The sequence below is a fragment of the Heloderma suspectum genome, chromosome 5, assembly GCF_057233095.1.
Source record: "Heloderma suspectum isolate Gila_16-S chromosome 5, 16-S_ref, whole genome shotgun sequence".
Classification (NCBI taxonomy): Eukaryota; Metazoa; Chordata; class Lepidosauria; order Squamata; family Helodermatidae; genus Heloderma; species Heloderma suspectum.
In genome coordinates, this window is record NC_139462.1 from 35,578,733 (window position 1) to 35,590,994 (window position 12,262).

General features: G+C 48.1%; 1 protein-coding gene across 1 annotated transcript; it reads right to left on the reverse strand.

The window, feature by feature from the left end:
* Positions 1-481: 481 nt before the first annotated feature.
* CXXC4 (CXXC finger protein 4) lies at positions 482-3,775 on the reverse strand. The gene has a single exon (XM_084860243.1). The coding sequence runs from the start codon at positions 3,481-3,483 to the stop codon at positions 2,212-2,214; it is 1,272 nt and encodes a 423-aa protein (XP_084716369.1). The 5' UTR covers positions 3,484-3,775; the 3' UTR covers positions 482-2,211.
* Between the last annotated feature and the right edge of the window lie 8,487 nt (positions 3,776-12,262).

The following is a 12,262-nucleotide window of genomic DNA, read 5'->3' on the forward strand; positions in this document are numbered from 1 at the left end:
GCCTTCCCCAACCTGGTGCCCTCCAAATGGGTTGGACAACAACTGCCATCATCTACCAGCCAGCATGCTGGATGGGGGATTATGGAAGTTGTTATCCAACACAACTAGAGGGCACCAGGTTGGGCTGCAATGCTCAGCAAATTTTCTTGGGAGTAAGCGCCACTAAACACGGTAGGATATACTTCTGCATAAACATGCATAAGGTTAGGTTGCATGTCCCTAAGTTGGTAATTACTAAGTTGTTTCATTGGTTTGAATGGGACATTCATCCTGATCCTATCCATGTTTACTCTGAAGTAAGTCCCACTATTTTCAATGGGATGTACTTCCAAGTAAATGTGTTTAGGATTGCAGCCTTACCTGAGGCATACCTAACTAGCTGGATTAGGGCCATAGTGTCTAAGGAGGAGTATCACAAATTGCACAACAGATTACACTTGATGCCACCAGGAAGAGAAAAAAAATCCTTTTTAGTTATGGTTTAGTGTTCAAATCCAGCATTTACTGTTTATTGTAAAAATCACAATATACATTCTTTGAAATGTTCTATGAAATAGACAGGAGTGCATTCGCAACCAAAAATAACAGGCAAATCTATATACAACTGATTTCTACCATCTGAAATATAATCCATAGAGGTTGTTGCATTGGTGTGATATTAAGTTATCATATACGCACAATAAGCAGCTATAGGAAATATAGAAAGAATGAGTTATTAAACTTTCCAAAAGGATAGTTCAATCTTCCAAGGGCAAAAGAAAATTAATATCACCCAAGTATTTTTTTTAATGAAAACCTTAAACTTAGTGGTAACATTAATACCAATAAAATGCATCCATTTATAAGATAAAACTCCTATTAGTCACAATTGCAATTCTCACTGTGTGGCTAGTTTGGTGACTTTACATCTCTCAGCCAGTAATGTACTTTTCTGAGCCAAATAAGTTCTCCCCCACCAAACACAGTCTCATCTGATATGTTCATCTAACCAGCAACACTATAATTTTAATAATGACAGGGGTTTAAATATGATTACAAGTTTTTCCTCTTGTTTTCTTCCATCTAAAAATAATACTATTAGTCATTTTACACATTTTTTTCTTTTTTGCTGTCTGCTAGACTAAATACATGAACTGAAATTTCCACAACATCCCCTCTTGTCTGTCGTTTGTATGTCTACCAATCTTGAAAACCTGTCTTTACAGCTCTGTGATACTCAATACATTGTCAATTCTGAGGACAGATTTTAAAAAATAAATGTATATACATTTCAATCACACGTAATAACTTCAGTCATAGGTGTACTTTATCCGATTGTAAAATATACTGCAAAGGGTTATTTTTGGTAAGGATGCATTGCCAAAAGTATATTATTCTTGGCAAACTTCACCATCTCCTTTACCTCTACCACAAATTGTTTTCTCGCATCAAATTACCACCAAGTCACCCCTAAAAAGTCACCCTAAAAATTAGCTAGCTAATAATTTCTTTTAAACTTATAACGTTTATAAAATTGGGGGTCAACTAAACAAAAAACAAAAAACCTTCCCTGACCTAACCTCCAAACAAAGCGAACTCCACACAGCAGACAAAAAAGGGGGAATGTCCCTCATAACTGCCACAATTAAGTTAGAAATGAAAATAAATGCTTCATGTGCATTTTTAAAAATTTTCAGGTTTTCAAAAGATTCACCCTTCACCATTGGTTTCACATAAGTAAAAATAGTTTACATGTCACCAAACAGAACTCTTAGTAACAGATAAAATATACAGAATTTGTTCAGATCAATTTATAGTGTAATAAACTCTACTTGTGTAGAAGTTGCTTTTCAAATCTTCATAGAATGGGTTTTTAAAAAAATCCTCCTCTCTGATGTTAAAAGATTTTGTCAGACTTTGCATTTCCAAATTCCAAGCTAAAGAACTCCCCCCCAATAGAAAACACAACCCCCACCCCCAAAACCACCCTAAAGTGGGGAAACTCCCAAGTCCCCCTGCCATGTTTTCTTTATTATTATAATTATTATTCCAGGGGACCTACCAGACCTCTTCCCCTTCAAAACTGGGTTCATGGCAAGTCCAAACAACCAATGTTTCTGCGTCTGTGTGTGCGTGCGTGCGCGCGTGTGTGTGGCTATGTTGTGTGTGCAGTAATGTGGAGAAGCAAAACCAAACCGAAGGGGGGGGGGCGGGGGGGCCTCCTCGCCCCCCTCACAACCTGAAGGAGGCTTCAGAAAAGGGATGCTGCATCTTGAAACTAGACAAGAAGCACTGGAGAGGCGGGGGAAGGGGGTTCACGAGGGACGGCGGGAGGCTGGGAAGAAAGAAATCATCTCCTCTGACCTCTAGCGAAGTGCCAGGTTTTTTCTTTAGCTCTTCACATTTCCTAAATTTGCAGATCTGGTGTCCCGTTTTGCGGTTCCTGCAGCTGCTGCAGACGCCACAGTTGATGAGCCTCTTGCAGGGCACGCAGACCCCGCACCTCTTCCTCTTCTTCTTGGCGGGGTTGCCGGCCCCTCCTCCTCCTCCTCCTCCCGCGCCGCCGCCGCCGCCCCCTCCCCCGCCGCCCCCTCCTCCTCCTCCTCCGGCGGCTCCCAGGGAAGCGGAGGACGAGGAGGAGGAGGAGTGGCTCTGCGGGCAGTCTGCCAGATTGGCAATTTGGAACGCACTGTCTGTGACGGCCGCTGAGGCAGCTGCGGGGGAGTGCAGGGCTGTCATGACGATGACCCCGGGAGGTAATGAGATGCCCCCTAAAGCCGGGATGGCGGAAAACGTCCCCACGCGCTCGGGGAGATTCATTATCTCTGCTTCGGCAGCGCCGCACTTGAGCTTGTTCATGCATTCCCCGGCCAAAGGTCTGCAGTGCTCGGGGGCCAAGGTGGAGAGGAAATTATTATTCGCCATTTGCAACGAGGGCTGCTCGGCTGGCGCGCAGCCAGGCTTGCCCAGCCGCTGGGACTCGTTCCGATGGTGCAGGCTGCCGCCGCCGCCGCCGCCGCCGCTCCTGCTGGCGGCGTGCAGGGCAGAGGCGGGCGAGGAGGACGACGCGGCGGCGGCGGCGGCGGCGGCGGCGGCCGCCGCGGAGGAGGACGCCGCTGCCTTGCGGGCCACGCCGCCGGCCGCGGCCGCCACGGGGTTGGGCCCGCCGACGCCCGCGCCCCCGCCGCCCGCGCCGCTGCCCCACAGCATGGCGGTGGCGGCGGCGGCCGTGGCCGTGTCGCAGTTCCAGGGGGACATGCCGATGCGCGCGGCGGCGGCGGCGGCGGCGCTGGGGAAGATGGGGGTGGTGATGCGCGCGATCTTGGCCGCCTGCGGGAAGGCGCCGCCGTTGGTCTTGTAGAAGGTGGCGAAGGAGCGGTACCTCTCCATCTCCGAGTTGTAATCCACAAGGCTGTTGAGGGCGCCGTCGGGCAGGTGGTTCTCCTTGGGCAGCCCGGGCGCCTCGGGGTTGGGCCCCGTCTCCACGCACACGTTGGTGTTCATGGTGCCCAGGGGGTGGGAGTGGGCCTGGGGCAACAGGGTGGGGGGGAAGGAGGAGGGAGAGGAGGAGAGGAAGGGGGGGCCGGGGAGGGCCAGGGGAGGGAAGGGCAGGGCGGGGAGGAGGGCCACTGGAGCCGTCGGGGGGGCCGGCACGGGTGCGGGGGGGCCGGAGGGGGAGGGGGGAGGGGGAGGGGAGGGGGGGAAGCGATGCCCTCTAATCCTCTTTGGGGTACATCTCTCCAGACGGCGAAGTCTCACGCAGCCTCCTCGCTCGCATTCTCCGCCGCCCCAGGAACTGTCACAACTGAAATAAAGAAAGTCATTTCGGGAGAAAGGTCTATATATACGCAGGAGAGGGAAACACCCCCCTCCCCCCCCAAAGGACACGCTGCTTGTATGGTTTGGTTTTGGTTTTTAAAAAAAGACACTACACAACACACGCAGAGCGGAGATGTACATCAGTCATTCCAGCCCGTTTGCATAACAATCAATAAAGACATGATCCGGCCACCGCAGCCGACGCCGCCTCCTCCGCCCCCGCGGGCTACCTTCCCTTAACCTCCCCCCTCCCCCGCAGTAAATGCTTTAATGGCTGGGAATAGCGAGGGAGGGGAGAGGCCTGACAAATGCCAAGGGAGAAGGGGGCAATTGGAGTGCTAAATGCATGCAAATGATGGGTGGGAAAAGGGCTCTAAATCCTCTAACCAGAGGGCATCAGAACATTAGGAAATGTGTGAACAAGCCGGGTTGCCAGGGCAAGCCGGTGCTGAAAAGCAGAACGCAGCAGCCTTGAAGGAGAAAACGAGCAGGAAATTAGCAAATGGAGTGCTGAGAAAGGGGGGGGGGGTCTTGTCAGGCGTTAAAAAGTATGAACTGTAAACCAGCATCAAGCTGCCAAGAGCCTGGCCTGCTCAGTTGGAATATCTACAAAAGGTATATGTAGATCTTGACTTATTTTATTCTTTGGAGAATTACCAGCTGCCACAGTGTCCTTCCCTGACTGAGGGTCATTAGTACAGCTGGTGCTGTTACAGGGTCCCAAGGCCAGGTTTCTTTTGGCAAAGAGGTATCCAACGTGGTGCTGCTCCCAAAAATTAAGTAAATGAGGAAAAAGTTGCCTGGACAGGAATATGGAGCAAGGCAATTGCACAGGGTTTGATCTCAGATCCTACAGCTACATGGGGACTGAATGTAATTTCTAAACATGCTGTTTTATCTTCAAGGCAGGGAGGCTGCAAACAACGTGAATATATCTGTAAGTGTATGTATTACACACAAATGTATACACCACCTCCAAGGTGGATTATATCAGGGCCCTTTAAAAAAAATAGATTTGCAAGGTACATGGTTACCTGCTCAACCAACTATTAATATAATGGAATGGTCTATAAGTTTATCCTTTTAATGGTTAGGGATTTGTCAGAGGCCATTCCCGCAAAACTATAGGAGGGGGCATTTTAGTTTGTATCAGAGAGAGGGAATACACTCTTTCAATCTATAGGAAGCAAAACAAAACTGGACAAAAGATACGGTTCCAGCTCTTTGTAATCCAGAACGTGGTTCTCATCCTAAATGTTTTACCTACATTTTCCACCCTCAACCTGTTTTTACTTGTAAAAACAAAGTATTAGGGACACTGGTGACACTAAAAAGGGCCCAGGTACAGTTTTACACGCCATTCCTATGGTTGAAAAATAGTTATCAATTATACTAATTACAGTCATAATTAGAGTAATGAACCGTTTGTAGCCCAACCTACCAGCTGCAAAAAAACAAAAACAAAACTTCATCATCTAACTGATGGGATATAGTAAAAAGGAGGGTTTAGGTAAACTAATCCAGATGATGGGAGAGGAAATGTAGAAAGACACCTCAGCTTGGCCTGAAGCAGGAGCCAAATATGCATCCTTCAATCATTGGAAGACCCTAATCAGACAAGAGCCACCTCTGCATTTTCACAACAGGAAAAAAATTGAAACCATTGCTCCCGTAGGGATTGGATGGCAATGAGAAAGTCTTCTCCCTGCTCTTACACACACGCACACACACTCACACACAGAGCTACTTGTTTCACGTATAAAATAAGGCTACTTTTTTTTTTTTTAATGAAACTAGTTTCATGTCCATTAACAGTAACTACTTAATACAGGTAGTTTCCCCCGATTCTCTGTAGGTAATCCACTCACATGGGAAAGGGCAGTGGTAATGTTTGAGCCTTTTAAAATAACAATACAGGTTCTAAATAGAACATGCATCCATGCCCCATTTTTCGTAGCATTAAAGTGGATTTTCTCCACAAAAGCTCTCTTTGCTACCATTCCAGGTCCCCCCGCCCGCTGCCCCCAAATCCCCTTGTAAGGTTTATTGGTACCAGAAACGAGAAAATTATGGTGCCCACCAACCGGGTCATTATTATCTAATCGATGCATCACCGGAGCGCGAAAGAGGTCTCTAAGACGCAGCTATTGATTTGTTAGAAATAAAATAAAATTATCACCATATATATATATATATATATATATAATTAAAAGCAGGTAGGAATCCACGATTTGCTCTCTGCTTAAGCCAGTGTGACTGTACATGTTCAATATTACATTTCTGCTCTGCTAGAGACAGAGAGATCAAAGGTCATATTTAACATTCAGGAGGAGGGGCTGGTGCAGATTAATTAATAAATTAATACACCAGCGCCTTTTATTGCCCAAGCCTAGCATTCATCTACTTTAACAACCCCAGCGGTCCAAGAGGCGGAAAAGCGATAGAGAGAGAGGGAACGAACGAACGGGGGGTGGGAGAGAAGAAGAAAGAAAAGAGAAAGAAAGAAAAAAGATCCAAAAACAATCACTTACCAGTCTCTGTATTTTGGGGGGAGGGGGCTTGGGTTTGTAGACGCTTAACCCGCCTGTCTGTCTTTAATTAGTTGCACATCACTCCCTAACACAAAGAAGAAAGGGTAAAAAAACAAAAAACAAAAAGAATATCCCGATGTGTCTTTGGCAGCTCCTCAATTACAACTTTGATACTTGTAAACAAACTGTACAGGGCGGTGATGAAAGGGGGGGGTTGGTGGGGAAGAAATAAAGACGCCGATCCACTAAGCAAATACCTGTAAGTGGCTTTTTTTTTTTCTTGCAGAGAAAGGAGAAGGGGGGGGGAGGGGGGAAGGGAGGAAAGAGCGGGCACTGAATGTGTGTGCGCGCGCGCGCGCGTGTGTGTGTGTGCGCGCGTGAATGTGTGAGAGCGCTTGGCTGTGGTGCTCGGTGGTCTCTCCCTGCGCGTCGCGCTCGGTCCGTCTCTCCAGTCGCTGTGTGCGAGGGAGGGAGGGAGGCAGCCGGGGGAGTCTCTGTGTGTGTGTGTTTGTGTGTGTGTGCCTGCGTGTGTGTGGCTGGTGGGGGAGGGGAGGGGAGGGGAGGAGGCGGGGGGGAGTGCGTGAGAGAGAGCGCGCGGGGTGGGGGGTGGCGGAGAGAGAAGGCTGAGCCGCGCCGAGGAGGTGAGGAGGATGCAGGGATGTGGACACCTACTGATGATTGGCTGCAAATTACACCGGGAACAAGAGGCGCGCACGGGCCACTGCTCCTCTTTGCCTCACAAATCCCCTCCCCCTCTCCTCCGGCGCGCTCAACGCAGCGAGCGGCCACATTTGGCCGCCCCTCCTCCTTCAGCAGAGGGGCGGAGCGGGAGGGGGAGGAAAAGCTGCCTGGAGGCTCATTTGTAAGGAGCAGGCACTTGCCGCGGACTCCGGCCTCTTTATTCCCCATTAGCTTGCCTCTGTGCGTGCGTGCGGAGAGCGCAAGGGAGGCCGGGGCAAGGGGGAGGGGGAGGAGCGCGGGGGAAGAGGGGAGGCGGCGGCGGGTCGGAGGGCGTGCTCGAAGTGACGGCTTGTGTGGCGGCGCGGCGGCGGCTGAGGGAAGGCGAAAGAGACCCCCAGCCGTCGCCGCACGAAGTGGGAAGGTCCTCCTCCCGGCTTGTTAGGGAAGGATGCTTTTCATGAGCACCCCTCGCCTTTCTCTCCCAGGCCCTCCTCTCTCCGCGCGCACACGCCCCCCCCCCCTTAACCATTTGCAGCCCGCCGCCAGGAAGGAAGGAAGGAAGAAGCGTTGGCTCTGCAGAGGCTGTTTGAGAGGAGGAGGAGAGACAAGGCGCTGCTGCACTGGGAGGTCTTCCCCCGACCTGCACTGAAAGGCTCTTAGCAACCCTGAATCCCAGAAGTTGAAAAAGAGCAAAGACCGAGCGGCTTTCATTCCTCCCCCCAAACTGACCCTCCGTGAGAACCGAGCAGACTTTCGACTAGGTTGCATCTCATAGGGGGAATGCAGATGCAAACCGCTCCCTAAATGCCAAGTTGTTGTATTATTATTATTATTATTAATTTAATATTATTATTACTACTATTACTACTAATGATAATTTCACGCTAATTGGGGAGCTTCCTGCTGCTTAGCTTCCTATTCAAATATGAAATCGTCTGGTGATATGCAAGGATATTCATGTAAGAACCACTCCACAAAGTGCGTAGCCACAAGTTTCTTGTTTGGCTCTTCTGGAGCCAAAGACCTAGAGTTTATGATACTTTTTGTGCCAAAAAAAACCAACAACCAGGCTACTAGGTAACTGACACACAGCTACAGACTTGAACATTGGTGGTATAGATGAGTATATTTGCTTCTCTCCAAATATCTTGGATGTTTCAATGCAGTACTTTACCTGTGTGCTTATGGTAACCAAAGGTTTAAAAACAGAAGATTAGAAAGAACAGGAGGAAGAGCGTAATGTGCAAGGATGAATATCTTGCACTAGTTATACTTCATAGAAAAAAGGAAACACAGGTTCAAAATTATTGTAATGCAACTATGGATATTATCAAAATATTTCAATGATATTTTGTGGAGTGTGGAATTAAAAATGTAGGCAAGTAAAGAATAATATAGATCAAAGAATCAAATTGTGCTATCTACAATATATTTCATTTGAACAATGCCTACTAATAATAGCCAATAAAATGGCTATCGGAGACTTCTACCTAAAGCCACCCAAATCAACAGATTGTAGGAGAACTGCCTCTCATTCCCCACCCCCATTTATGTCTGTCACCTTTCTCTCACACCTGATCTTAACCGAAAACCCCATTCTTTCCCCCTCTCTCCCACAGATCCCAGTTCCCTCTAAGTTCCCAAATCCCAAGCCCAGTCTTTCCCAGTAACCCCTACAGATACCATTTCCCCAAGATCCTAACCAGGCTTAACCCTTCCTACTCAGATCCTGTTTCCTCTCAAGACCCGAAACCCCAGTTTCATTCTTGCTTTACCCCTTCTCCCAGTCCAAACCCCCCAACGCCACTGTTTCCCTTCCCCACCAATAACAGACCTTCCCTTTTCTTATCCCAGATCCAATTTTCTCCCATGATTCTGATGGGATTCTCCCCTTTTATTTCCACTCCCTCTTTCCCTAGATCCCACTTTCCCCTAGTTTCCTCCTAACCTCAGCCCCACTCTTTCTCCAACCTTCTAAACCCCATCTGTACAATCTCCTATAAATTTACTGTCTCTGTCCTGCTCACCACTCCCCCCCCCCATCCTCTGTCTCATTATCTCTTGTCTTTCCCTGGACACACATGCTTTGTCTCACAAGGCTTCACTGCCAAAAGTATTAGCTACTTTTAAAGTCTAGCATAGTTCTTCCATCATTTAGTGTTTAATCTAGGGTGATGGCCAACTGGCAACCTATGGGTTGCACCCCAAACAGTGGTACAGCTAGGTAATTGTTGACCCTGAACATAAGGGTTTTATGTGCCCCTTTTAGACAGGCATGTGTATTACTTCAGTTATGAAGCACATAACTAATATTTCTGTCTTCTCCCCCACCCCACCACAGCTATTCCATGCTTTACAACTGCTTCTACATTCCTGACACATTAGAGCAAACAACAACAACAACAAGGCAGAACAAAACACTGAGCAAAACCATACCCGTATTCACTCCCCCTCACATATCTGCCTTGTCCTCTCCATAGCATTATTGCTGGCCCATTCTATCAACCCTCCACATAGGTAGGTGTGTGTATTGGGGGGGGGGAGTTCTGTAGCAGGGAGTGTGCTATGCTCATGTTGGCTCCTTGCACTATTTTGAATCCGGTGTGATCAGCAGAATCCCACATGCAAGAAGTGCATCTCTGCTCTAGTGCTGTGCTGAACATTTCCACATTTTTTTCGACATTCTCATTCAATTTGATAGAAAAGCAATTGGTTTCCAAAAGAAATTCAGAGGAGAAGAAATTTCAGAGAAATTCTCCTGGATTGGGTTCAGGGTTCTTGTGCTTGCTTACCTTATTTATGAGGTGGCCAAGGAGTGTGCATGAGACTGGGAGTGTCCTGTCTTTCAGTAATCTCTGTGGCAGCCTATGGCCTCCTCAGCTTCCTGCACTTCAATTAAAGCCCAGGGGAAGACATCCAGAGGTGATTCTACCCTTGGGGCTTTTTCAGTTCAGGAAGGGCAGGTGCCCTGGGAGTGCAGAGCAATAGAGATGTGTAATAGAAAATGCACACACAGTACGCTTAGCCACCTCACAGTGATTAGGTAAGCTCAAAAATACCACTAACAGAGATGCAAAATGAATTGAAAAAACACCCTGAGAATGAGGCAGAAAAGTGGATGCCTCAACATAGCTGACTTACAGTGCAACAAACCAAAAAAACCCTGGGAAAAAAGAAAGAAGCTGTGCTACAGCCCTCGCCAATGGTAAGCTCCATCTGTGAGAAACTGTTGGAGAATTTCTCCTTGCCTTGGAGAAATTCTGTGAAATTGTCACCCCAATGACTCTGCCTGCAAAGAGGCTGGAGAATTTTGAGAGGCCATTGGCATGCAGCTCTACTCTCCCCTCTCATGCAATGAGGAAACCGTAAAGGGGAGGGGAACCAGTGAAAAGGGTCTATATTAGGGATGTCAGAGAATTCCGCCATGGATCTCGGGGAGGCCGAATGCCAGCGCATTCGGCCCCCCGAAATCGGTGGCGGAACGGCCTGCCCCCCCGCCCCCCCCAGGATGAGACTTAACCTGGGGTGGATCTTCCGGGTGGCGGCGGCTCCGGAGGCAGTGCAGCAGCGGTGGTGCAGTGGCGGCCGGTCTTCCGACCGGCTGCCACCGCCACCATTTCCAGTTTAAAAAAAAAAAAAAAGACGTGATAGGCTGCGTAAATGTTTACGTAGCCTATCACGTCTGACTTTTAAAAAAAACAACCGCGCATACGCAAATGGTGGCAGCCACGGCCGCCGCCATTTGCGTTCCTTATTTTGGCACGTCTTAGTCTACGTCAACATTTACGTAGACTAAGACGGCGAAAATAAGGGGAACGCAAATAGCGTAGCGGACGCTACGGTATTTGCGTTCCCCTTATTTTCACCGTTTTTTTTTTTTTTAAGTCAGACGTGATAGGCTACGTAAACATTTACGTAGCCTATCACGGCTGACTGCAAGGACGCAAACGGCGGCGGCTACAGCTGCCGCCATTTGCGTCCCTGCTAGCCAGCAGCCGGATGTCCGGCTGCTGGCGGAGCCGGCCGGCGGCTCCACAGAATCCCTGCAGAGCAGAGCCGGCCGGCCAGGATTCCAGGGGGAGGGACGGAACGCCTCCCCCCAACCATCAACATAATCCACGAATAGGTAAGTGACTTTCGTACATCCCTAGTCTATATTCTTAGTTGATACTGGTGATAGGCTAGAAGAGGAGGACTAGGAGAAGTAGGGGCCAAACTATTCCTTCAACAATATTAAAATAATATTAAAGAATATTAAAACTGGATCCACAGATGCACACAAAATTCTTCACCCTATTCATGGGCAAGGAAAGGGGGGGATTTTGCTGAACATTCTCTGGGTGGGGAGGACCGAAATTGTCCAACAGGGGGAACCTCAAAACCAAAATTCTCAGAAACTATGAGAAAATTCTTTTCTGAGAATTTTTGGCTCTACTAATAATGCCAGTCCAAATCTACATGCACGTAGCCCACATAGATACCAAATGCAATATCCAGTGCTTCCCATGCACTAGTGGAACCCACTGCTAGCACAATGGGAAGCTTGCTGATCCTGAAGCAAACAGAAACAAGCGAAAATGCTCATTTCCAGAATGGGGCAAGTCAGCAGAGCTTGCAGACAGGAGCTCTGCTGACTTGTCCCATTCCGGAAACTAATATTTCTGCTTATTTCCAGGGCTGCCTTAAGAAAAGCTGTCTTCCTGCTGTACTAGCACTGGGTCCCACTGGTGCAGCAGAAACCGCAGAAGTGCAGTGGCAGTATTGGATGCTGCCCGTTGAATACTGCCCATCAGCTGTGTGCAGGAAGAGGAAAAGAAGGGAGAGTAAATCAACCTCCCCACTCCCCATCCCATACAGCTAATTGTGGGTTTAGGGCTGCAATCCTGCACACACTTCCTTGGGAGTAAGCCCCTTTGAAAATGGCGAGACTTCTGAGTTAACATGCATATATGATTGTGCTGTTAGAACATCTAAATGGGACGAACTACACTGTTCTGGTTGCTTGACTGGGCAACAAAATCACATTGGCAGCAGAAGTTCGTGTATGCAATTCACTATCCAGATAAAGATATGGAAATATGGACCCCTAGCTGGAATGGGTAAATCTGTTTAGGATCAAGTTAGTATGAGACATTGTTTCTCTGAAAGCAAAGTAGCTTTTGGGCAAATGCCTGTTTCTCATAATTCTCTGAACAGAGCCTTATGAAGTCAGAAATGAAGTGCTAATAGTACACCAAATATATAAGAGAGAT